The sequence below is a fragment of the Gymnodraco acuticeps genome, unplaced genomic scaffold, assembly GCF_902827175.1.
Source record: "Gymnodraco acuticeps unplaced genomic scaffold, fGymAcu1.1, whole genome shotgun sequence".
NCBI classification, from domain to species: domain Eukaryota; kingdom Metazoa; phylum Chordata; class Actinopteri; order Perciformes; family Bathydraconidae; genus Gymnodraco; species Gymnodraco acuticeps.
The window spans coordinates 5,293,438-5,321,250 of record NW_022990042.1 but is presented as its reverse complement, the minus strand read 5'-3'; the positions used below and the strand labels follow the sequence as shown (position 1 = coordinate 5,321,250).

Genomic DNA, 27,813 nt, shown 5'->3' with positions numbered 1-27,813 from the left:
GAACATTGTGTCCAGATGTTACTTTAAAAAGCAGGTTTAAAAACTAGATTGACGTTACACCTAACAATCATAACAATACGAGTTAACAGCTGTGATGTGATTGTTTATTGAAGCAACGAAAATGTGAAGCTAAGCAAATTTGTATACAGTCGAAGAAGAAAAAAAAACATTCTTTATCCACAAATTCAGATTTTTGAAAGTCCAACAAAGACTGGTATTGCGACCTAATTTCTATGTTTGTATCCTCAGCAAGATGGCAATATTAGCAATGTAACTTCCACGACAGATCAGTTGAATCACTCAAACTCTGAATGGTTATTGGACCATTTTAAAAAGGCTGGTGATCTAAAACAACTTGTTTTGATCTAAAACAAGTTGTTTTGCCGAGGCATGGTTTCATACACAAATAAGAATTCAAGTGACCAAATTTAGCAGATTAGCTAAAGGAAGTTAACTACTGTAACATTCAGTGTGTAACTTTTAAATCCCATTTACATTGATTTTTTACAATTAACATTCGTCCCGTGAAATCATCTAAAGAAAGTGTTAACAGGTCTTTAACCCAGTAACTTTTGATTCTAGAATACAACAGAAACAAACTAAACGCAGAAATGTCAAAACTAAACAAGCATACTCTGCAAACTCTTTAAGTACTGTATGTAGAAATGCAGCTCTACTATGCAGTCATGACAAACAAAAAAGGCACAAGGAAATTTTAAACAACAATGAATTCACACAAAGAAGGTAGAATGTAACTTTCACACGGCTGAATCATCAAAAACAAACATTTTTTGTAAGAGTTGACCACCGCTCTGTAACCACTGGCCGCAAACATGTTGGTTACAAAAAGAAAAGGCTTACATAGCATGAAACCGAAAGGAAAGGCGACACCTCATCAGATTAAAATGATACATAAATAAACCCATAACAATTTAAGCTTAGCTTTTTTTGTGTTACAAATGTTTTTATAAAGAGCCTACTGCAGAGGATTCGGGACAGATTTTTAGATCTGACCAAAGTGTCTTTTTTTATTCTGAGATTAAATTCAGAATTCTGAGGAAAAAGTCTCAGAATTCTCTTACCAGACTTTTTTTCTCTCAGAATTCTGACTTTCTCTCTCAACTAAAAACAAAGACCCTTGGCCTCTTCCATAAGTTCCATAAGTAAGTCTCATAAGCGGGAAACAACATAAGCATCGTGAAATGGGATCTAAAGATGCGGACATGGTGCAGCAATGTTCTGTATATTTACACGCATTATGGGAAACACTGTTCCCGATAATAAAAACATCCACTCCTACAGTGAAATATGGAGGGCACTGCCTCCGATACGGACACATACTGGTAGGAAAAAACTACCTTCTTCTTTTATTCACATTATGGAAGACACTGCTCCCGATAATATTGTCAGGACGAGAAGTGTACATGTACCGAGGGACCTGAAGAGACCAGTCCAGTGTCAGTTTAAAGGAAAACACAATCCAGAGTTGCGTTACGATTGTTCGTACTTCAGTCCAGGTCGACATGTACACTTCTTTTTAAGCAGATGCTGCTCTTGATATTTCAACAGTATAACTGTCATAATTATGGAAGGCGCTGCTCCCGATAATTATACACATTATTTTTCATTTTTTATAAAAGGCAATTAAAAAAATACTATTTATAGTGAACCCTGCCACTGATAAATAAATAACACAATAAATAGACGTACGGTTTGTTTCAGTGCCTTCAGACCCTCTCCTTGGTTTTTCAAAGGCCTATTCTTAATTTTTTATTATTGATTGTTGCGTGGACTTTTTTTGTAACGATGCAGCCAAACAGGTTCCGTGTAGGGCTGGGCGATATTTTTTAACCGCAATATCGTGAGGATATTGTAGAGTTGAGCATTGGTGCATATAGAAAAACAATGAGAATTTGGATAATTGGCATGAGTAATGTCAATTCAACAACTTCTAATAAGAAAAAAATAGAACTCCTAGAACAGTAATGGCACATTTAGAAAATAACATCAATGTATTGTACTGTGCCTTCAAAAGCAGGAAATTACGTCATTTTCGATATTCAAGGAATTTATATTAAAATTGGTTTATTGCCCAGCCCTAATTCAGTGCAACAGAACTGCTGTTTGATTGTTATTTCATCATCTCTTCTATTTAGGCAACACACACATTTCTGACTGACTAGTCACGAGTTTCTGCGCAGAATGACATTTTAACTTCCGATAAAACACGTACCAGGTTTATACACAGGGCTTCAGCAGCAGTAATATTACCAGCAGTTTGGATTTTTAATCATTATGCGCTTTATCTTAGATTATCATACTGGCACTTTGTGTTTTGTTCCTCTCCGAGCTGCTTTACACAGACATACTGTGACTACATTTTAAGTGTCACCTATAGGACCATTTGAAGCTAATTGTTGCTAGCACCAGAGTATTCAGAATACTGCATTTCATTTAAAACGAAAAAACATCCTTTTTGTTAAGGATTACTTTATTTTTATTTTTTTAATTCTTTTAAAAAAAGTAAGGCTTTTTTTTAAAGAATTTCAGAAAGGAGGAACATGAGCTCATGTCTCAAAGTTGAATGAATTACTGAACGGCTCCACTTTAAATCTAAGCTTAAATGAATTTTAAAGCTGTTTTACACTGCCGTTTGTGAATAAGACGACCAAATGATGAACAAGGGAGGAAGTGGGGGGGTTACTTTTTTTAGATTTCGTTATCAAGAGACCACACGTCCCCTGCCAGTGAGTTGGCGCAGCCCTGGATGGTCCAGGTGGCGAGGGCGAACTGGTTTCGGAACAGTTTGGCGTCGGCCTCGGGGTGGTCCATCCTGAGGGCCTCCAGGTGGCCGTACAGACCCTGCAGAGTGTGGGGGCCCGAGCCCAGCAGGATGTGGCGGAACGGAGTGTCTCTGGGGGACACGTAGGGGGACAGGAAGTTCCTCTCCACCTACAGAAACAAGGCAGAAATAGAATGATGGAAAGGATGTAATTTCCTATGTTTTCAATTTGATTGGATGATTCTTTGATGTTTACTTTTCAATTCTCAGTCAGGTTTTTTTCAGAAAAAAATATATATATTGGATAAGTCTTGAAAAGTGTTTTATTACATTGTTTTACTGCTGAAAAGCAGTTTAAGCAATATGATAAATAGTTCCCTTTGTATGCCCCTTAAAACTTGGTTTAATTAAGGCAAAAACAAAATGAAAGTTTGTAAAGGCAAGCTTCGTTTTTTGGTTTAAAATTAAAATAATTAAAATGGTGCGATCACAATAAATGTATAGTAGCCTGGCAAAATAAACAACACCTCATAATCATTTTCCAGAACTCACTTTTACTATAAGGGTTGTCATTAGAAACTCTTTAACCGCTTTTTCTTTAAAAAGGTCCCCTGTTGCGAAGATCCCTTTTGCTCAATTCTACTATAGGAGTCCCCCCTGATGTCCAGAACTAACTTTTTAGATACTCATCTAGCCTGGTTCTTACCATCATGATGCGGTCATTAAGGGTACGGCACATCTTAATGTCGTCCATGTTGCTGTTCTGGATGTCTGCTGCCAGCTTGCTGGAGGCCCGGCTGTAGGAGCCGTAGGCCGACATCAGCCACTGCATGGTCAGCACCTTGGACAGCAGCTGGGGCTGCAACTGCAACACAGAGAGAACACACAGGTATGGTACTTTATGAGACCCTTTAATGCTTTCCTGTAGTGTGTTATATAGGTTGTGGTGCATGTAAATGGTCTGCAAAGGCTAAAATCCTAAAGTTCCCTCCAGAGGGAGTTTCTCTCCCCCACACTTCTACTTAAGTACAGAATCTAAGTACTTCTTCCGCCTTGCCTCTACACACTGCTCCTTTATTTGGCTACTTTACAGAGCTGGACTATCAATTGGGAGTAAAAGAGAAAGAACAACAGAGTCAATTGTTGGGACGCAAACAAACAACTTACCCTCAGCACAGAATGGACCTTGTTGTTGATCTGAGCCACGCGATTACGTATGATTTTGTTGTACTTCTCCACATCCATGCGCAGCAGATGATCATGGACCAGCCTCAGCACCATGTGACCTGCGACCCGCGTGGCTGCTTCAGCCAGCTGAGGCACCTTGTTGCCGGTGGCCGCGTTCAGTTTCTCCCGGGTGTCCAGCGTGGTGCCGAAGTACAGGTAGTCCTGAGAGGGGAACACAAGACGTATTCAGAAATGGAGATGACACAATCTTTGATGTAATGGCCCGATGTAAAAGTCCAATTAGAGAAGGTTTTAAATGTCCGTGTGGCTGCAGAAATAGTTTTTTGGAGAGGTAGAGCTGGGTGTAATTTGCATAACAGCAAACATCATGGTGACATTGAGGATTAAGAAACTGGATTATTGTTTTGTTGATTCTTCAAGTTTTTATTTACACTTTTAAAATATGCATTTATTTTCATTGATTAAAGAGATTTCCAGCTAAAGAATAATAGTTAAGAACTTTTTGTTAAGGGTTAAAAATAAAAGTACTCTTTAGTAGTAATGAATATTGAACACTAAAAAAGAAAACATTTAATTAAAGTTTGTAAAAGCAGTTTTTTCTAATTCTAATACTTTACTACACCGTTTACTGTTTTTTGTATTTTCTTTGGTTGTGTAATTATGATGGAAATGGAAACGTATAAAGTAATGCTGTCAAAATTATCGCGTTAACGGCGGTAATTAATTTTTTGAATTAATTGCGTTAAAATATTTAACGCATGTTAAATGCCCGCCCCATACATGCCCGCCCCATACATGCCCGCCCCATACATGCCCGCCCCATACATGCCCGCCCCATACATCCCACCAGTGGCAGCGCCAGGGTATGGCTGGGGTAGGCTACACCCATACCAAGAAATGGCTTAGCCCCACCATGACAAATGATGTTAAAGTAAGCAAAAATAAAGTCCGCCAACTCGCGGAGTAAATTGCACAGACAGCAGTTAGTAAGATTGATTTCAGCAGCCACTTGTCTGGAAATACCGAAGACCAGAAACGGTTTTGAAAACTTTTGTCACGTAGTGATCGTCTTCTCAATAGAACATCTTTGATAATGTCTTCTGGCCAATCAGAATCAAGATAACGGCGTGGTGTTGTTGCAGGAAGTCTCGACGGAGAATAATTTAGCTGTAGTACAGGTAACACATAACTGGTACGCAGGTTATGTGCGTAATCTGACATGCGTACCGTCACTTGTGTCTCAAAGCGCATTTGCGTACCGACGTACTTGTGAAGCTTTTCCAGAAGGCGGTTAGATCACCGGACGACAGAGTCGGTCTCCGTGTGCACAGACAGGGCTGCTGTTAACGTCGGTCTGTACAACGGAATTGTGCCAAAACTACGCCAACCGGCTGCGGAGGGAGACTCCCCCCCCCCTTCACTGGAGAACTGCGCTAAAACAGCTGATCACAACATTCACACTCTGTGGTCACGAAGTACTCCACTAGCCTAGCCCCCCCGTCCCGTCGACTTTCCTGAAGTACTCCCCCGTAATGAATTAAGACCCCACGGTTTGATGATTGATAGGTGTGTGTGCTGTCTTTCATTTACACGCAGAAAAATGTTATAATAAACATAGATACTGTATGTTAAATGGATATATCCGCCTTCTTTCATTTATCTTTCCATTCCCACAACAATATACATAAATAAATGGCATATTTTGGACATAGTTCGAATGGTGCTTAATCATGATTAATTAATTTTTAAGCTGTGATTAATCTGATTAAAAATGTTAATCGTTTGACAGCCCTAGTATAAAGATGGATCACTGTATTGATAAAACTGATGACGAAGGTGCACACTGTAATATAACTACTATGCAACTCTAAATAAATACAATTCTTATACTCTGTGACTGAGGTTGATCGCAATCGATTGACAGTTGCCTGGCAAGATAAACAACAACCTCTCACAAATGTATAACCATTTTCATTCAAATGTTGCGAAATTCGGATTGGTGCAAGGACGTAGGTGTAAGCACCCTTGCCCCATCCCATTTAAAATGAGTATTAACACAGAAATGTGAAATACTAAAACTGTTCCAACTTCGTCTCACTCTAAGGCAGTGGTTCTCAAACTTTTTCTGTCAGGCCCCCCCTTTGGAGAAAAAAAAAAAGTCGGGCCCCCCCAACACACATAGTCAGGCTCAGTGGCGGCGCCACAGACTTCTTTTGGGAGTGCTGTGTGGTAGCTTGACGTTTCATAGAGGGTGCTCAAACATTTAGGGTTTCCCATTAATGTACCGGTCGCTACAGTGGAATTGTCTACTGCAACACTCTCCACACGCACATACACAGTGTTCCCGCAACTGTTACAACGAAGGCTCGATAATCAGCTCACGGCATATAGGTGTAAGCAGGGGTAACGTGCTATTTTTATAGGTGGTGTGTGGACACATTGAGAGCAAAATGAAGAGATCTATGGATACCTCTCTCAACACCCAGATGAAACGGAACTGTAAACAGATTTACTTTTTCTTTATGGATATTTTACAAATCACTCTTTTAAACTTTATTCTTTTTTTAATGTCATATAGTATTTCATACCTGTTTTTCATTTATTCTCTTATTTTTTTATAACTATAATGATCATATAAACGTGTGCCTCGGAAATAATTGTTTACATTAATGGTGACCAAAACGTTTGAGACCCACTGAGATAACACTGAGAGAGTCCTTTAGCTCACTGAGTCTCTCAGTCTGACAGGAGAGGACTCTCCTCCACTTTGTTGTTGAAAAAACTCCTTATATCCGTTAGCGTAGCTCGCTAGCACCAGAAGCTAAGAACAACGATCTCCGGTACCGGTGCGCTCTCTCTCTCTCTCTCGCACACACACAAAATGGCTCGTTCCACACACACACACACACACACACAGAGCCGAGCTTTAATGAAACACAGAGACCCAGACGTAATAGTACTGTATCATATTATTTTCGAATCAATAATTTTTCAAATTATGATTTTTTTTTTTTTTTTTAATCTTTTTTTTTTTTTTATATAACCATTTTTCCTCCTGGTCTCTCGCGCCCCCCCTGGCATGCCTCTACGCCCCCCAGGGGGGGCGCGCCCCACACTTTGAGAACCACTGCTCTAAGGAAAGGTTTTCCTACATAAACATTACATGTTATGACATGGCCTTTAAAAGAGAGCCACATTTTAAAGAGAAGGATGTTCTGGGCTACGGCGAAATTGGCAAAACAAGATCAATAAAAAAACGTATGTTACAAGGGGGTGACCTACCGAGTTCTCAGAGGTGAATCTGAAAGATGCTGACGGGATGCCAGAAAAGGCGAGGAAAGGATACGCAGCGTTATCCAACTTCATAGGCTCCAACCTGGGAAATAAACAAGATGGGTTAGCTTGAGCTGTGCTGGGTGAGGATTTGTAAAATAAAGATGATTGGGACGTGAACACGTGAGGACGGGATTCTAGCGTGGACGAGGAGGTGATGGATAAACACTGCAGAGACCGGTCAGACTTACACATTTGATTCCATGTTGTCCTTTGCAAATTCAGAAAAGAGAGACCCAGCTTTGTTCGGGGAGTTCACCTGAGGAGGAGATAATGTTTATGAAGGTTAAGCCTTAACATTCACAAAAATATGAAACACGGAGCTTAATTACCCCCGACAACGTGTGTTCTGTTATTCTCAGAATCAGAGGAAAACAGCAGCCAAGCCTTCTCCAAATATAAGAGACCTTTAATATATAACAATCTTGACCTCAGAAAAAATGTATTTAAATGTTTTTGTTTCATGATCAGGATGTAATGCAGTGTGTAGGCACTTCTGCCGACGCACATATTTTTGAGTTTTTCAGTTTGACGTGTATTATTTATTTGTTGGTTATATTTATTTACGTCATAAATTACAATGTTTAGTTTTAATTTAGTCTTTTTTTTATCTTTTGTTTCTTTTTGTTACCAATGACGGGGCACTCTGACATGCGTGCTCCACGTTCGCTTTTCACATGTAAAATTGAATTTATATTTCAAAGGCTGATTATTATAGTTTTATATTATATTTTATATGTAGCATAATGTACTTTACTAATAACGTTCTTTCTCAGCCCTGGAACTGAAAAAATGATAAATAATACTAATAATCAAAACATAAACGTGCTACAACTAGTCAACGTATCGCCTCAATTGACGACTAATGGTCGACTGTAAAAATCTTTAGGTGAGGTCAGCCTATCATTAATTCAACTACTGACAATCCTGCTGGCTTGTATGTAACGCTCTTTAAAGTCTGTGGATTTACCTCCTTCAGAGTGCTCTCGACCAGGCCGTGCAGCAAGGGACTGGCTGCCACTTTCAAATATTTCTGACCTGAAAAAGACAATAAAAAAATTCAGGCATTCGGAAAATCACATATTGCAGGTAAACTGGAAGCTGTTATTTATTTAAAAGCCTACATAAGTGAAGTCAATACCTGTTACAACTCCATCCAGGTTGATGTAAGAGAAGGCTTTCATGCTCAGAGAGGAAAGATAACCCTGGATATACAAACAAAATGAAGGAAGAACAATCAGGTTTACTTGTGCATAAAAGCTGCTGATCAAGAAAGTACATTGTGCAATTCTCACCTCCAGCCACTCGGTGGCGCCAACACTCCCATATTCTCCAGCGCTCCAGCTGGCAAACACAATGCTTCTCCTCGGCTTGAATCCACCTGCCAGAGAGATAACAAATACACATTAACAGAACGATAAGCGAGAACCTATTCAATGATTTCAAGCAGAAAGGATCTGACGTGAAGTGTAGATCTATCCAATCAATATTAGAAAAGTGAAAATATGGCATTATTTCACATAAAAAAATAAACATCAGCTCAAGATTTTAATGTCTTGGACATACGGGAGGAATTACAGGTCCAAAACCATCCGTTTTGAATAAGCTCAAAAAAAAGGGAATTGATGTGCTAGCTTTATGAGGACAGTATGACATCATCAAAGGTATGTACATATAAATGAGTTAACAATGAAACTGGCGTAACAGCAATGCGCAGATGGTGTGTGTAGAGGAAACTTCTGTGTAGCTATGCAGTGGGAGTCACCGACTCAGGAAGGAGACACGGGAAGAGCAGGAGCTTTGATGTCAAACACATGATGGTTTATTTGGAGTTAACGGCCGGAGGATTCACATCACAAGTCCAAGAGTCAGAGGTTCTGACTTCACGGTAGAGTTGCCACGTCAATTCTGAAGAACTCTACCCCAGACCCATGTATTTAGCTAGTTCAGAGAGCATCATCAACATGCTGCATAACAAGATAGAATGATAACACCTCTATCAGCTGACGCCAACAGGCAGGAACAGGGAGACAGAACACTGAGAGCACAGCAGCCAAGGTTACAGGTGCGTGTGCTCAGTCAGGACAGTTTGAACTGATACACTGGGTCAAAGTTATGGGCCTTGGAAAATATTCCACAACAGTGTATATGCGCCAGGGACAGCCACAGTAAAAATAGACCAGTCTTCTATATATATATTTTTTAATGGAAAGAGTCCCCCTCAACAAGAATATACGGTGGCCGACAGGTGCAAACGCATTATAATGGCCCAAAACACTAAGATAGGGGGAACACGTTGCCGCATCAGAAATTAGGCAAGTGTAGAAATATCTTCACCAACTTGTCAAAACATGCTCAGAGTTTAATAAAAGTGATGCATAGACGAAACGCTGCAAACAAAAAATGGCTGCAAATCAAAAACAAAGAAAGGAGCGCAGAATAAAACTGAAACCAGGAGACGCAGCCGTTTGAGTTTCTCAGCGTTTTGTTTATGTAGCACTGTTACTAAACGATGTGCATGTTACTAAACGATGTGCATGTTACTAAACGATGTGCATGTGACTAAACGATGTGCATGTGACTAAACGATGTGCATGTTTTGTTTGTGTTTTTATAACTGAATCATTTCTGAAGCTGCAGCGCGTTTCTCCCAACAGTGTTTTGGGCCGTTGTAGCGCGTTTGCACTAGTCGGCCCTCGCAGGTATCCGCTGGTGATTACTAAACAACTTCATCCCTAACAGAGCCACTGTAGTAAACAATCTCACACAATCATGAAATGAAAGTTCCCGTCTTGTTTTCCATGTGACTTACACAACCCTTTGGCAAAACAAAAGAATCTTTACATTACATTGCATTTAGCTGACGCTTTTGTCCAAAGCGACTTACGATAAGTACATTCGACCAGGAAGACACAACCTTGAAGAAAACAGAATCATATAAGTACATCAGGTTTCATAGAGCCAAACATTTCAAGTGCTACTCAACTGGCTTTAGGTAAGCCAGTCCTTTATTAGTATATAAGTGCTTCGTTAATAGTTCTAACGCTCGAAGTGGAGTCTGTGGCAAATACAACGGTAACGTCTTTAAAAGTAGCCAAAAGTGGAAATTGTGCCCGGAGTGATTGATATTTACTGGACATTAACATGAACTAAAATGAATAACCAGGTATCGCTGAATCAGCTGAGTCTTACCATTCTTCACCATATCTGAGATGGAGCGTGCCAGCTCGACAAGGACGCTGGTACCGACAGTTGACGCGGCAAAACCTGGACCCCATGCGTCCCTCTGTGCACCGATGACCACATATCGATCTATGAGAAAAAGATAGAGCCACGATCATCACTCTTATCAGGGTATATGCAGGAATCCTGAAGTCACATTTAATACCTTTTAAGACCTTTTTTTAAGACCCTTTCCATACATTTTAAGACCTCATCGCAACTTCGAGTTCTAACCTAACCGGTTACATTGGCCACACACTTTACTATATTGATTGTAAGATAGCACAGCTAAACAGAGTGCAGACAGACTACTGAAGCCTCCTCTCCATGAACTTCAACCTCTCTGTGAAGGTCAGGTTTAATGCAGTATGCTGCTTTGTTGCTTCTGTACTCTGTACTCTTTCATTCCAGTCAAACTCCTCAGAAACCATTAGAAACCAGTATTTGACCAATAAACAAAACTTTGAACTATGAAATATATTAAACTTTGGTGAGCTTCAGCGGGGTAATGCCATATAGGAGCTCCCTCACAAATACCCAGGGGTTAAATTGGGCTGGGGCTGTCCGGGGCTAAGCCCGGCACATAGGACGACGCTCTGACGTCATCGCCCTCACACATTTGTCATATGTTTACAAAAAAGGCTACGAAACTTAAAATAAGAAGCAGCATTTTATGGCACGCTATGCATGGGGCCACCTGAGGGGGTTTCCTGACATGTTGTTTCAGTAAATTAAAGGGTGTTTCATGTTGTCGTTGCCGTGGACCTTCTTATTACCTTGGAAAATGCCATTGAATACTTTTTAATAGCCTTAATTTTCGCTAAATTGATTGATCAACTTTGAATACGTTTTAAGACCCCGCGGACACCCTGCTTATTCAATGCACAGAATTCTGAAATCACAGTAAATCGTTGTTTGATACAAATCTTGTTGTACCTGCATCCACAAAGCCTTTGATGACCCCGAAGACATTTACTATCTTTTTCTCACTGAGCACGTTGTCGACCCCCAAGGTAATATTATCGCTGTCATCTCCAAGTTTGTTCGGGCTTTCCCATTCTTCCGGCGCATTGCCCCCCCCCAGCTGCCTGTAGGGTGAAGAAAATGTATATTAACATGAGCTGCTACAGAGTCAACTGTAGTGCATTGTTTCAGGGGGTCCACAGAGTATTGAAGCATACCGCAGAATGCTTATGGCCATGTCTAGGGTGATGGTCTGGGCCAGGATTTTTGGCAGGCCTGAGGAGTTGATGGGTGGGAACTGGGTGTGGTTGAAGGAAGGGAAGCCGGGGGTGTAGGGATCCCCTGAACCAAGGTGGACCTGTGGGATGAAAAGACAGGAGTTTTCGATTGATAAGATTGCTCAAAGATATGGTTTATAATGTGTTCTCGTCCTCCCAGCAGCCTGAACCCAAGCCTAAAGCTTCAACATTTGAAACTAAGAAAACTATATGAAAAAAAAGGTAATTTACACATTAACTTCTAAACTCTAAAAATCAGACTTATGATGAAGTATTAGTTTTAAGACTTAATCTTTTGGGCTAGACATACAATTGCAGGCTCTACTTAAAACATGTTTTTAAGGAAAGAAAAGTAGAGTTGTCATGCTGAATATAAATAATGTTTTGGTTGTTATTTTTAAATCATACATTACATTTCCATTGTCTGAATATTGCCGATAATTCAAATTCTTCTTTTTTTCTTGCATAAATTATGTTATGTTAATATCATTAATTATTCGTGTATAAAACTGGTCTACAATCACAATATCATTTATCCAATTATTTCCAGGACAAAATATTGACCAAGAAAAATTGTTAAAAGTCTAGTCAATCACAAGATACAATCAAAAAGGGAACGCCTCATCAATAAATTGCTATATGGAACAAATGGGTCTCATCTTCCAACAAAATGTTTCTGAACTGTCCACACTCACATGTCCATAGAGCTGAGTGGATCCACCAATAGAGGCTTTAGAGGGATCTGGGTAGATCAGCACAGCAGAAGCACCCATTTTGGCAGCATTGGCTACCTGAAAGAAGAAGAGAAAAAAATGATTTGGAAACAAAATCCACACGCAAAGTAATATTAAGTCATCCTGAATTTCTTACTCAAACCACCCACCTTCTCAGCAAAGCTGATCCGACCGGTTTTAACCAGCATGACCCTGCCTGTCATGTTGATGTTACGGCTTTTCAGCAACCTCAAGTTCTTCTCCTCCCCGTAAAACGCATACAAGACGGCACCCTTGAACAAAGATTAATAAATGCATTTAGTGTAAAGTTCTGAGTTAAAAAAAACAAAAACTGTCTGTAATACCTTCCATGACTCATGCAGAATAAATTCATGAAATGCATTCTATAATGCTTAGCACACAAGTTATATACATTATAAGCACTTATTCATAATGCTTTAAAATCATAACACATCACTCAAAAATCTGGTCACTCCCTTACCTTCTTTGACAGGGTCATATTGTTTTATTATCTCCTATAATTGTAATACATTATAATCTATTGTGCCATTTAAATTACTAGCACTCATATATGTATGATAGAAGTCATTATATAATGAATCACAACTCGTTATACATATTGTATCAAAGCATTTTGAGGATTTATGAGTGCTTAATACTATAATAGTGGAATTAACAGATTATAACACATAATAACTATGTTTATAATGCAATATAGACACGGGTGTCATAGAAATGGATTCACTACTAATGTTCTCCTATAGTTTACCGTTATTGTTCCGTTGGCACTGTAGGACAGGAATCCCGTTGGACTCTCCTGCTTCCCCTTGTAACTAAAGCTGTTGGAGCCAGACGCTGGGCCGTCCTGAACCTTAACAAAGTGCTCGTCGGTCCAGGTTTTCATCCCGTACTCCCTGAACCTCTTGACCACCTTCTCTCCCAGGACCTCATCACTCAGAGAACCGGCCCGGTGGTTGTCACTGGAAAACTCCCTAGGACAGGAGAGAATAAAACACGAGGGGAAAAGAGAGACAAGAAAAGGCTCACTTTTAAAGAGATACTCTTAATCCAGACTCTTAAAAAGGCAACTTTGGGGTTTATATTTACCTAAAGACAGAATCGAATTTGTCTGCAGAGACTTGTTCAGCAAGCAGCTTTTTGACCTTGTCCCAGTTCATGAGGGGGGCAGCACCCGTCTCGATGGCAGCACGGTTGTCATAACGGACCATGGAGTCAGCACAGGTGGGAGCCAAGTCCTTCTTCCGATGAACCAAGTAGCCAATCAAGTAGCCTGTAAATAGCAGCAGCTTTAAATGAGGAACAGCCAGGTGCACGGAGAGGAACTGAAAGCAGTGACAGAAATAAGGACTGACTAGTAGCATTGTATTACGTCCAAAACTGCACAGTCAGAATTTCTTAAAAGTACTGTAACGTATAGTTCTTACTGCAGGAGAAACTTCACCCGTCTAATGCAGTCAATTAATCAAATATGTTATGCAAAAGGTTGACTTGATATAAATGCCTGTAGGTGACACCAGTTGTCATGCCTATTGGCTTAGAGCGGGTCCTAGAAACATCAGTTTACCTATCTGAGACAACGGCCTATAACTGATGTGTGGTTTCCCTGTTTCCTTGTAACACTAAAGAAAGAAAAAGATTGAAATAAAAAAAGTAGTGGCCCCATGATAGATTCTAGAGCAGTGTTTCTCAAACTTTTTCATACCCAGGACCACTTAACCAATAAAAAAACGCTCGCGGACCACCTCACTCCACAAATATCCAAAGACACATTGTTTTTATAGAACAGATTACAAATCGCCTGGAAATTGTACAAACAAGTACCATTTCTTGTTAAGAAACTTAAGCTCGCTCCATTGCGGAGATATCCCCGCGAGAGTGCGGAAAACTTAAATTTATTTATTTATTTCAAATGTGAAATTTTACCAATATACTCACGGACCACCAGCGGTCCGCAGACCACACTTTGAGAAGCACTGTTCTAGTGGAACTCTGAAGGTGTTTTAGAGTCATCCAAACTTCTTAATAAGCTGCAGATTCTTCAATCAGCGGCCTCTTACCGATGATAAAGATGAGCAGGGTGGCGACGGCCATGAAGCAAAGGTTCTGTGGTGTGCGCCCGAGCTTTTGAGCCACGTAGGGTTTGCGGTTGGAGTTGTGATTGAGGTGTTCTCCCGCGCCATTGCCCCCCGTCTCCTCATCCATGTCTGACGACAGCTTCATCTCCACCTGGCTGTTATCCCCTTCCATGTTCCGGGTCAGGTTGAAACGTGTGTAGGAGTGAGGCTCCCCGTTGAACTGTGATAAGAGAAAGATAGGAGAAAATAGCGTTTATTATTTGGTTTGGCTTTTATATTAAGAAAAGGAAGCAGGACATTAGCTGGAATAAAAGGTTCCTCTTTAAATGCTCCAACATCAGTATTTGTTGCGACCTGGCTCAAAAGGCCACAACAAAAAGGAGACACAACATGTCAACGGGTAGGTAAAAGTGTTTATTTGCACCACACTGTTCAAGTCAACTCATGGTTAATACTCATCAGAGCCGGGTGCCTGCAGGAAAAAGCAGAGAGAGAGCAGAGAGGAGCAGAGAGGCTTCAAATAGCTGCAGGACACCAGACCCAGGTGCCCTGAGTTACTGTAATCAATGCAATCACTGGAGCCAATGCAGCACAGACAGAACAGCCACACCCTCTCTACTGATGGACCCACAGGGGCATCACAGTATTACTTTCTAAATGTGCGTCAAATAAAAAATGAACAAAAAAATGGTAGCGAATGACTTAATGTGATAATAATAATAATGTAAATCCTTTATAATGCCTGGATAATAAGTAACACAGAGCAACTTTTATCTTGCCAGGTTGTGATAAATCTCTTTTTCCAGGATGAGTTGATTTGTTGCATTCATCAGAAAGACCTCTCCAATGAATCATTCGACTACTACTTCTGGGAAAAAAGTCCCCGGAACTTCTGGCCTATAAACTGCACCAATTTAAGTGTATTTGTATTTTTAAGTCAAATAAGTAGCAAAACACCCAAATTATGTATCAGTTATGTTTCATTATCGCTCACTCTTTCTACGTTTCCTTCTCCTTTCTCTGTCATGTGTTCAAAGTAGAAAACTTAGCGTAGCATTCACTGTGCGCTGATGTGATCTGAACATTTTACATTCGGCAAACTGACTTTGGTTTCTTAAAAATCATGGTTAGGCATTCAGGCAGACACTCTAGAAAGAACACAATCTCCTAATGTGACTATAAGAATCAAAAATCTATTTTTTTTATCAATAATATGCACAGATATAGAATGTCAAACAAGCATATTACAGAATTACCTTCCAGCCGTTGTCTCTGGAGAGCTACAATAGAACGATGGTAGATGACTGATAATGAGAGACTGCCCCGAGGACAATGAAGAACACTCCCTCTTTCTATCTTTTTTCTTTGTCATCTGTCCAAAAGTCTGACGTATCAAAATGTAATTTGTGTTCATTTTCAGTTTCCTTTATCTTTCTATGATACAGTGTTTCCCATACATTGATTTATTTGTGGCGGGCCGCTACAATTAAATATCGTCCGCCACAAATGGATACAAAAATATATATATATATATATTATTACCCTTTTTTTTCATTCATTTTTTTTTTGGTGGGCTAATGGATAGTGAGGTGGGCTGATGATCGGAAGGTTGCGAGTTCAAATCCTGCCTGGAACACCACTACTAGTGTGCCCTTGAGTAAAGTAAGTAAAGTAGTAAAATGATATTTTTGGGAGAATAAACCCCACAGATCCTCAACTCCGGTGTGTTTCACTCATTAACAACGCAATACAGAGCAACAACAACGTTGTCTACAGTAGCCATGAACTCGCATGTATTATCTTATTTGAGGGGGGGGTGGATGCGTGGACCACCCGAATAGGTTAAGGGGCCTTTGGCTTTTCTTGCCGGGGGGGGGGGGGGGTGCGGTGCGGTGCCCACACAAATAGAATCAAATTCTGTGGGAAACACTTTGTGTTTGTGAAGAACTCCCCTGTTCCTAAACCACTAATACCACAGTACTGGCAAAACGGGAGGAGCCGAGTGAAAAACAAGCGCCCCTCATCCCAATCCACCCACACCGCAGTATTTTTTATTTATTTTTTACCCAAAAAATATATTGTATATTATCGGGGCTATTAATACTTTTATCGGGTTTATCGGGATGACGTCATAATTCCTAATATCGGACCGATAATTATCGGACCGATAATTATCGTGCACCACTAATTACAACTTTGAATGCCTTTGTATATTATGCCTTACCCGAAAGTGGTACAGTTTTACTCGAGCTTCATTTAAATAATATGCAACAACAACTGCACTCTTCAGGATACCCTTTCAGCATGGTGAGGTAAAGTCATATTGAGTTGTTCCCAGGATGAAAAAACATTACAATTATACAATACAGGCATTTATAATGACACTCATTTCACGTGGTAACAAGGAAATTAAGCATGAAGTATTATGTTGTAATACTCACAATTTTAGATATTGTTGACCTTGCCTGGTCCATGGTTGCGTCAATCTAAAAGAGGAAAACAAACAAGGATATAATTAGTGAAGCGTCAGGCCTAAAGATAAGTCATTTGTCATTTTCTTTGTGGTTGAGGCTTTAAGAAAAGATTCAATCTTAAATGGTCCCTATTATGCTCTTTGGGGTTTTCCCCTTCCCTGTAGTGAGTTATATAGGTTTGTGTGCATGTAAATGGTCTGCAAATGGTCAGTTTCTCTCTCACACACTCCCCCTGCCTGAAATGCCTCATTGGACTCCTTTGTTTACTTCTGTAACATAGTGACATCACTATGTAACACTTACGCTTCTGTTGGCTAGCGCTCCAACACATTGTACGTAATAGGCTAAAGAGCGGGAAATCTCTAAGCAGTTGACAATCACAACAGAGCCTGCTAGCTAACCAATCAGAGCAGGTTTCAGAGAGGGTGAACAAAGGGGGTGCAGCACAGGCAGGATGAGAAAAAAACAACTCGCTTTTTGAAGCACAAAATACAAATATGAACATTAGCATATGTCCCATTAAACATGAATCCCCTATAGACTTGGTGGCTATTAATAAAATAAGCTTTTCAGGAGAACAATTTTCAGGTTTTCAAGGGATGAGTGTGTTTACTGAAATAATAGATTTGTTGTATAATATAACTTTGTTTTATAATATAAATTGTTCAGGTTTAATTTCACTACAGTGTGTACAGTGTTACCGTTTCACTTCTGGGAATAATGAGGTGTCCAAAGAACACGTCCCACCTCTTGTCTAAACATCCACGGGGTTTCCTTTTCTGCTAAGTTGAAAGGCAGCACTGTTCCTACACAAAAGACCAGTGTCCAGCACGGGTCAGCACAGACACCATGCCTCCATGTGAACTCCTTTGCCAGGAAAATACAACAACAAAATAACTAGATTAAATTCCAAAGAGGAGCTAAACAAAGCAGGGTTTCAATTGTTCTGAAGAAACAAGACCTGAAATGCAAGTCTTCTGTACATATTTTCTTTCATATAGTATAGCCATATCAGTGAAATAAGAACTATGCATGTGTCGGCCCTCAGGGGAAAGGCTGGTTATGAGAGGAGCTTCAGCTACAGAGGGCCAGAAATCCTGTAACTCTTTTGTTTGATAAAAAAACGACTTAACTCACATTTTTGCACAGTTCCTTATACATATAATCATACAACCATCAGTAGAATCATCACATCAAAACAAAATGCACATTTAATGTAAGAGAAACTATTTGACCGTATAGAATTTCTGTCCTCTCAGCAAAAATTGATTTGCTGATATTTGACACAGCAAAGTCATTTCGTGACATTCTACTGCTGTTTTGCCAAAGCAGGCCAAGGGTTTTTCTTTAGTAACAATTGTGAGAATGTTCTGAATACAACCGACTACAGAGCCGGAATCACTATATAAGCCAATTCCAAAGGTCTCCAAATACAATGCAACTATTGATTAAGCTTTAAAAAAGGTGGCATGGGTTTGTAATGTAAGAAACACAAAAATAGCTGTGGACTAGACCAGGGGTTCCCCCACCTAACTCCACAAATATCCAAAAACAATAGGCCTGCTCACCACTCCAACAGTACATAACAGGCTAATAATGACAGCTTAACCTTCTCTACATCGCCTCGTTCACACAATAAATCAACAATACAACTACAGATTATATAAGCATTTAGTTCAAATGCGATTTAAAATGCTCTCAGGTTTTACACCTCTTATGAAATGTAGACTACATTTATTACGGAGTTTATGTCCGAGCCAACAGACTCACAGATCGTTGGCTACTGAGAGAAATGCAAAATACATCCATTGTTTGTTTTATACGCTTCTTGAAATCCTAAAAACACGTCGTTTTTCTAGAACAGATTACAAATCCCCTAAAAATGGTTCAAACAAGTGGCAACATGTGTGACGAAGGTGTTGCGCTGGGCTATATCATGCAATGGAAAGTTAAACTTAAGCTCACTCCATTGCGGAGATATTCCTTAAATGGATAAGTGTCCATTTATCCATTAGTCCATCTAATGATGGTAGCTAAACATTTGTGAGATTTGTTATAAGCAGGTTTTGACCCATCTGGCTTACCATATTCAGCTTCACTGCAACCATAGTGATAGGTCTGAATAATCAACACCAAATGAAAGTATACTACTGCAGTGACATTTATGCCCATTTGGGAATTAACTAATGAACAACAAGTGGTATGCTACAGAAAAATAACCGTGCCATCACTTGTTCGCCATAATAGCTCTTTGTTGGAAAGGCTTTATTTTGTAATATAGCTTGAACAAAGGAGACGTTAACAATAGAAGTAGTATAAAGTAACACCACGTTTCTACAACTACTGCACCAGGCAACAGTGTAGAAAGCACGTATGTGGGTGTGAACTAAAACTGTCTAACAGGTAACAGGGCATCACTAGACAACAATAGGCTAGATCATTGTACTCGTTTGTACTCATTTGTACTTGTTTGCCCTTATCCCAATCGCCTGGCTGTATGTGGTTCTATTTACAATGTATTCTTAAATATACGAATGGTAGAAGGAATATCAGCATCGGACATGATCAAGAAGCTTCAAGAAAAACTGATTTGAATAGAAAAAAGGCAGTATTTCCGCCAAAAGGATATTGTTTTCCCAAATGTGGCTTCAAAGAGTGGGATGTTTTTTCAATACCGATCATTTGGTACCAAGTCGATGGAAAAATGATAAACAATTGACGGAGACGGTATAAAACGGGACGCAGAGAAATCACAAGTGTCCCCTCCAACGTTCTTTTTCTCTGCCAAGGCTACAAAGAAACATGTACCAAAACGGATATTCCTACTGTTGTGTGTGTGTGCGTATAGGAGGACTTTACTGATAAGAGTGCTCTCCTATCTTGTCCGACCTCCAGCAACAAAACAGAACAGAAATTCTCAAATAACCTGTTCTTATCTAGCCAAGTAGAGAATGATATAGGTCAAACCATTACAACACGGTTCAGCCTTTGGACTGATTCAAACACTCTTTGTTGACAGGAAGCTCAAGCACAAACCATATATTCAAAGTCTAATTTTGCTAACAACTATATTTGTGCGTCAGTTTATTCTGTAATGTTTAAAGGTCAGGGTTAAACTCAAAATAGACAAAAAGACGCCAAGCTTGTCTGGAGTGATTATAATGTGTGCAGTGCAGCCAGAAATCATAGAGAGAAACTGTTAATGATCCATACGCGCTAAAAGACAAGCTCTGCTGGAAGGAGATCCCAAACTGGGCCGTGCGTGAGGAGAGCTTGTGTGGGCAGATGCCAAGCGGACAGAAACGCGGAGGCACTCATTTGCACTGCCACAGAAGGGCCTTGTAAAAGTCCAACAGCGTTTAGCATAGAAAAAAAGCCTAACCTTGAACTCCAAGTGTTTTTCTATTTCAAACTAGGATACAGCCATGTTGGAGCCCAGCCATACAATAACTTACCTCTGCAAACCACGTTGGCTATGTTAAGCATTGTGAACGGCTAACTTTAGAACATGCCCTGGCCTCAGACAACCCTAGGACTCCATTGACTTCTACAACCTTGAGGGGAGATACAACCCAGTACGGTAGACCTAAAAAAGGTTAACAACTAAAGAAATGAGTAGCCTCATTGCTTGCTTTGCAATGCTTGGAGAATATGGACTTCTAAAATGGTATCAGACCAGACTTTGCAGCTTTGTAGGGCTAATTACCCTGTACAGCTGTCTATAATCTTACATACCAAACATACCGGCCCTTAATACTTTAATCAGATTAGCTTCTCTTTCAGTTGAGACCTATGGATATTAACATTATAAAACAGAATACAAATCATGAAGGAGATTCAGTTTCAAACAAGACTTTTTAACACTATAAAATCTACAAGTGATGGCATGGGCGTTGTGTTCTTGTAGGGGTCAGTTTGCGTAAATCATTCGTCGAACCACGACCACAAAAAGGAACTACTTGTATCTCTCCATTGAATAATGTGTAGCTAAGTGTGTGCAAAGGGGAGATAGTAAGAGCAAACTTGAGTCACGCCCTTCTGGGAAAGACATGACCTGTTGGGCAGTCTTGCTTAGTGAAAGCGAGTCAGCACAGTCCCCTAACTTTAACGAGAGGTGATATTGGACAGAGGTTATTTGCACACTGACTACTTGAAGTCAGAAAATAACTGAAAAATGGTCTGGAACACCTGTTAGCAGGACCAATTGAAAGACAAGGCTAAATGCATAGGAATTAAACAGTTTCCAATTAAGAGCTTGAATTTCTAAATATATTTAACGTCAAGGTCCTAATAGTCCTGCAGTCAGATTTTTAAATCCTTCTCAGTGTTGGAAGAGAGAACTGTTCTCTGGTTTCAAGGGTCGGACGTGTTGCAAAAGTACTTTCTTCATAGTCTGCTGTTACTGAACAATTTCCTTTAAAAACCATTGCTTCAAAAAGACTCTTGTTCTAACATTACAACAGAACTATTGTGAACTCAGTTAGGGGTCATTGAGGGGGTGAAATAAGTGGGACGTGTTAAAGCTCTTCACAAATTAAATCAAAATCATACTTTGTTGCTAAATACACTTTATTGAACATGCACTGTTATTACTGTTAGCAAACCGTCCAATGGAGTTATTTAAAAACGCTGACATCATTCATCACTACCATATTAAAAGGTTCAATTGTAACATAACACTGCATTATGTGAATTGCTCAGTGCAATAATATATGAATTTGCCAAAGGGATTTTAACATAATAACTAGGGATGCTCCGATCGCCAATTTCGGGGCCGATCACCGATCACCGATCGCCGGAATCAGTATCGGCCGATACCGATCGCCGATCCGATCGAGTGGGCGGGGCCTAAATGGAAGATTTAAACATCACTTTGAATCTTCCATTTAAAGTGATGTTTAAAACTCAGTTAATGCTCATTCACTGGAGCTTCCACAAACAACAATCAACTTAATTATTACATTCAAATGATGTACATTATTCAAGTTTACATTCACTTTGGATAATAACACGGGAGAAATTAGCGGAAGCGCTCTCTTTTCCTCTCTCCCTCTCTCTCTCCCCCCTCTCTCCCTCTCCTGACAGCCTGTCAGTATCTCATGCAGCTCACTGATCCAGTAATGAGTGACCCGACAATGAAGAATAAATATATTTATAATAACTAGTTTAGCTTGTTCCAGAGGTATAAAATAGCTAAGTGTGTTAGGTGTAACTCTTACGGTACGTCCACACAGCAGCTTTTCAAAAATCTTGAAAATCTTGGAGCTGGGCGTGTCTGAAAGCTTGGGGATTTTTTGCGAGCAACGCGACCAACAACCAATCACATGAATCTCCCGCCCCCGACATACAAAGCAAAAAACCCCGGGGATTTTATGCGAGCAATATATATATATATAAACTCCCCAAACAGGCGAAAACTTACCAGTTTCACCCACTGTCTCTGCCACCTCCCTCCATGCCTGGTTCCTCCGGTTTGTATCCCGTTAATAGTTCTGGTCGTAAAGAACCGGGTGATTTGCTACCGTAATTTCTCGTTTGGAATATGAGGAAATGAACTGCGGTCTGGTTCTCCCTGTGTGTGTGTTTCGTTGCGTTTACCGGTCCAGCGGGCGGAGCTGCAGGATTTCTGCTTCACACACGTTGCATACCGCTATTTTACTGTCTTTTCCGGACACCTTAAAATAATGCCAGACCGGAGAAGCCATGTTGGCGAGCTTGTTTTGCCGCACACAGAGAAAAGTGTCATGTATTTTACGTCATGCGATCGGCATGTTTAGAGAGCACCGATCGATCGGTAGAGAGTGAGTATTGGCCGATATCGATCGGTGACCGATCGATCGGAGCATCCCTAATAATAACTAGTTGTGCTGTTAAAGACCTAGCTTACTTCTGTAAAAGGCAAGTAGGCTAAGTCTTGTACAGCATGAAGAGATATGATCAGATGTGCTTAATTAAAAGACATCACACTATGATTCCAGGAAGGGCAACGTTATCTTCTTCCTGGTACAGCGAGAACTTCCTTGTGCCACATATTAAAATACTATGCAATTAAGTACAAATCCTGTCCAACTAGTGATTGAGCCTCAACTAGATACACGCACACAAAGCACCAGGATACAACACAGTTTTAAATACAAAGTGTTTTTTAAGCAGAAAATGCATCTATGTATGTACGAGATTAAGAGAAATTGGAGGTGCAAAGAGACAAACCTATCACATCTGTAGATATGATATGTTATAACTACCAATTACATTAATACAAATCCTTATAACAGTTTAACCATTAATATAATTTATTTAAGGCAAAATAACAACTTGCAGCTGAAAGCCCAAGCTTTGATTAAACGTGACTGAACTGATGATACCAAATCAAGTTCATCCAAAAGTTTGTAGAATACAAACTGATAAGTATATTGCCAAACAAATACACGATTTGATTAGTTCGATAATTCCTTTCATTAAGGAATGTGTCCAATGTGTCCAGTAATCATGAACATAACAATTCCTTTACCATCCCATGTTGTGCCAAACATTTTCAACACACAGTCTAACTCTGCATCTTCTTGCAACATGCACCGTTTCGACCACACTTTGTCCAACTTTGAAAAAGGACCATGGCACGGAGAGGCCAGAGATGTAGAAAAACATTGTCGTTATCGAGTGAGGAAAAAAATATAAGAGTGTGGGAGACAAAAAGAAACGGTGAGAAAAAGAGAACAAGGATCGGGGGGGTAGGAGAGGAGAAGGGGAGAGGGGTCAAGCGTACGGAGGAGTCATTGTGCAGTGGCAAATCATGTGAGAGTCACATTGGAGGAAAGCTGCAAGTAGCTCATGGGAAAATGGGCCAAAGTAGAACAGTTAGGCGGGCAGCTCCAAAGTATTAGGCCTGCAGATTTTCTAAATGTATTTATTTCAGATAAGTTCAGATATATTCAAGTAGCTACTTCTACTACAGAACACACTTAAAACTAAAGCAGAACTTTCATTTGTATTGTAACTAGTTAAACCTGTTATACTGTGGTTGTTATTTAAAATCTAATTAATTCCCATTGGCAGAACAAAGAAAGGCGACAGTTTGGCTTTTCACCTGCTGCTAGTCTGAACAGGTTTTTTATATCTTCAGTTATGAGTAATATCACACTGTATCACCATTGAGAAACTTCCTCCAAATATAGCTCCAATGTTACCATATGTTGTTTTAAAAAAGTCCCTAAAAAGCATTGTGAGCTTTATATTTTCACCTAAATATAGACCAGCATGTTGGCTTGTAAAAACAAAACAAAAAACAGTCTAGACTGGAGGCAACATTTATGATTGTTTTAGTTGTCATATCTTATCTCTACAGTTGAAGCCTGTCAAGGTCAGTCCACACAGGGACGGTGTAATGTCTACCTAAGGACACGGTTACCCCTGGGGGTCATTCAGGGAGGCTAGCTGCTTTAACCCCTGCACTGTGCAGACCACTAGAGCCTAGCCGGACTATCTGAACAGCCGTTTCTCAATATCGAGTACACATGCAGCAGAGCCACTATTTCAAGTATACTACGTAATCGAGTGGCGTCGAAGGACTGTTTAAATACATGTTAAATGCACATCCATGGTTAAATGCCCAGCATTCTGCGCCACTCTATGAAGTAGTATACTTGAAATAGTGGCTCTGCAGCATGTGTACTCGACATTGAGAAACGGCCCATGTCTCCCGGCTTCCCTCGCTATGAAGCCCCTGCAACGTGACAGCCACTACTAATGAGAGGAGGCATGACTGCAGACAACAACGCCTGGTGCACGCTTTGCATAACAAGCTAGGACACGACAGCGTTAGCATTACATTTATAAGTGTAACACAACTTAAACATGTCATACATTTGCCATGTGATAACAATCTCCCTGAGCTAAAACGGAGCTGTTCTTCCTCCAGTCACGGTAACGTTTATATTTCAGTACAATTTCACATCTTAGTTAGAGCTTAGCTGTATGTGAGGGGTAAAAACTCTCACCTTCTTTTCTCAGAACAGCTTTGACCCACTGACTTCTTCTGTGACAGCCTTTGACACGAGGTTCTACTTGCTGCTTTCTGATGTAGTTGTCTGAGCCGGTGCCCTTGAGCATGCGTTTAGCAGCAATGCATGATTGGACAGTTTTACTACAAGGCTATGACACGCCCCCTACACGACACGCCCACCTGACACGACACTACGGTGGCTGAGAGACATTGATACCGTACATGGCAGATTAAAAAATAATTGCAAATGTTATTGTAGCATTTTAAGCAACTATTAGCCAAATTAATTAATAACCTAGTCTATCCGTTTGAGGCACAACAGTATATGACTTTCAGCACAAATCATTTTGTCTAATTAATAAGACATTAAAACAAAAAGGGGGCTTACTAAACTTTATTTTTAATTTGTTAGTACATGTTTGTCTAACTGCTACACATGTATTTATACATACATGTAGATATTTATGAACATCTAAATATAGTTGTTAAAGGTTTTAAGATATAAATAATCACATCATGGGGTCATTAAGGTATCAAACAGGTTCATGTAAGGTAGGCCTACTATAACATGAAAACATGATTTTTACTAACTAATTTCTGAATCTCACATTAGCCTGTAGTTTGGTATATTATAGATATGGGCTGGACACCCCTTCGCAATGATCATCATTGACTTTTTTTAGACCAAATTAGGAGGGCCAGTCAGGCCACTAATGAGCTCAATCATTCACATTTATTATTATTACTTTATAAATTAAGAGTACTAGGGGTCTATTACAAAACCTCTGAAGGAATCGTCATGCATTCTGAATGTTTCTGTACTTTAAAAACAGGCATCATGGCTCAAGATCTTGTTCTTAGACTGCACTGTAACTTTTATCCATGTATTTTTTCTTTTAATGTTTATTTTATTAGCTTTTCTTTTTAATGATGCCGTTTTCTTAATGTCTTTCATTTTTTGTAAAGCACTTTGAATTGCCTTGTGTTGAAAAGTGCTATATAAATAAACTTGCCTTGCCTTGTTTAAGATTATTCATACTAATTTGTGAATTCATCATCCATATCACTCTTCAAAACTGAAACTAAAACATTTCTTTTTAAAGCATTGCAGGCCTAAAGCTCCACGTCAGTGACCTATACTTTAATTTCTTCCATCAAACTTTAAAAATGACAAACAGCATGTTTTTAAAGCTTTAATCTTTTAAGAAACAAAATATCAACTTTGAACAGAAGGGTTTAAAAACACGTTTTTAATGCAAATAAACTTGAAACATAAACCTATTTGTCATTTCAGAATTCACTTTTATTGTCTGCGTGAAAAGGCACAGGATATGAGCGAATAAATATCAACATTCAAAAATTACAATGTCGTACAATATATGATACCATGTGCTGTGCTGGATTAAGTATGGTGAGACTTTTCAGCCCGCGACCCCCAAAATAACAGTGCCAGAGACTGGTGACCCCCGACGGGATAGTGTCACTGATGTCCAGTGTGCTGGGCAGTGAGGCGGCGGAGGGAGCCGAGGGCACCACCGGAGGAGAGGCGAGCGATGACAGCAGCATCACCGTGGTGCAGATTGGGCAGAACGGGGAGTATGGGCATGGCGCGGCTCCCCGCACTGAGGGGACTTGTTACACGGAGCCCATCACCGGGGAAGCTGCCGAGAGTTTGATCCTGCCTGCGGCGGGAGAAGGTGGTCTGCTCGGCCTGCCCTTTGCTCTGGGGTCCCTCCTTAAACAAATAAATAAAAACCTTTTAAATGAAACGTTCATCTTAACAGATAAGATGTGATCATTTATTTTAAATCAGTCAGGCCTTTACAGCATGGCCACACATCTAAAAACAGAGGCTCTGTCCTAATTACCTGATTGCATCCACCTGGGTTGGCTCAACCAAATAACTTTATATAAGTTTACTTTAAACCACACTTAAAATAATAATATAATTATACATATGTAGGCCTACATGTCTACAGTATAGTAACTAATACATGTTTTAAATAAATAAACATTCAAATGTGCAAGACACCTTGAATGAATATTTAAAACTTACACAATATCAGATTCTTGTAAAAATTAGAGTACATGCATTGTTCCATCTGTCAAGCTAAGATATACATATATATTTGCTCTTAGCTTGACATGCTCGCTCAGTTAGCATACACATATATATATATATAAATATATATATATATATATATATTATTTATGTATTCCATTCCTTTAAATTGAATATTTAAAATACAAATTAGCTAAATAAACACAATTACACTGCGCTAAACAGTCAAATCGACAAACAACCGAGAACCTAAATAGTATGTAACTATATCTAAAACCACAAGACGTTAACTAGAGAATGTAATTCCTGAAGATTGCTAGTGGGAATGCTTTATGCCGAAAAGCTGACGCTAAACTGCATGCTATTCTGAAATGTAATGTGTAAGAAGAAAGTGAATAATTTAGATTGAAATTATACATGAACACTACGGGCTTGAATGTGTGATAAGAGAAGAAAAGAAAGTAAAAAGGCTAGGAAAAGCAGCAGAATATTTGAACTGCAAACTTTTGAACTAACTTGATGGTGAATGATCTGTCGCCATGCCAACGACATTTGATGACATCCCATAATACGCTTAGATGCGTTGATGGCTGCATCGTTACCAAACATGTGAAGTTTTGGGCCGTTTGGAGCATTTTCACTGAAGTTATGAGAAAACCGTGTTTCATGGTGAGCATTG

The 27,813-nt window shown here is 39.7% G+C and overlaps 1 protein-coding gene across 1 annotated transcript; it reads right to left on the bottom strand.

Moving 5' to 3' along the window:
• Positions 1–87: 87 nt before the first annotated feature.
• On the bottom strand, positions 88–25,202 carry tfr1a (transferrin receptor 1a). Its single transcript, XM_034215464.1, has 18 exons — positions 25,068–25,202; positions 17,038–17,082; positions 14,579–14,816; positions 13,608–13,791; positions 13,270–13,492; positions 12,650–12,772; positions 12,462–12,557; positions 11,707–11,846; positions 11,462–11,613; positions 10,496–10,615; positions 8,599–8,684; positions 8,445–8,508; positions 8,274–8,341; positions 7,495–7,562; positions 7,253–7,346; positions 3,950–4,171; positions 3,489–3,647; positions 88–2,952 (listed from the first exon to the last, which is right to left on the bottom strand). Exons 2-18 carry the CDS (start codon positions 17,068–17,070, stop codon positions 2,710–2,712), a joined length of 2,313 nt encoding a protein of 770 aa, XP_034071355.1. The 5' UTR covers positions 17,071–17,082; positions 25,068–25,202; the 3' UTR covers positions 88–2,709.
• Between the last annotated feature and the right edge of the window lie 2,611 nt (positions 25,203–27,813).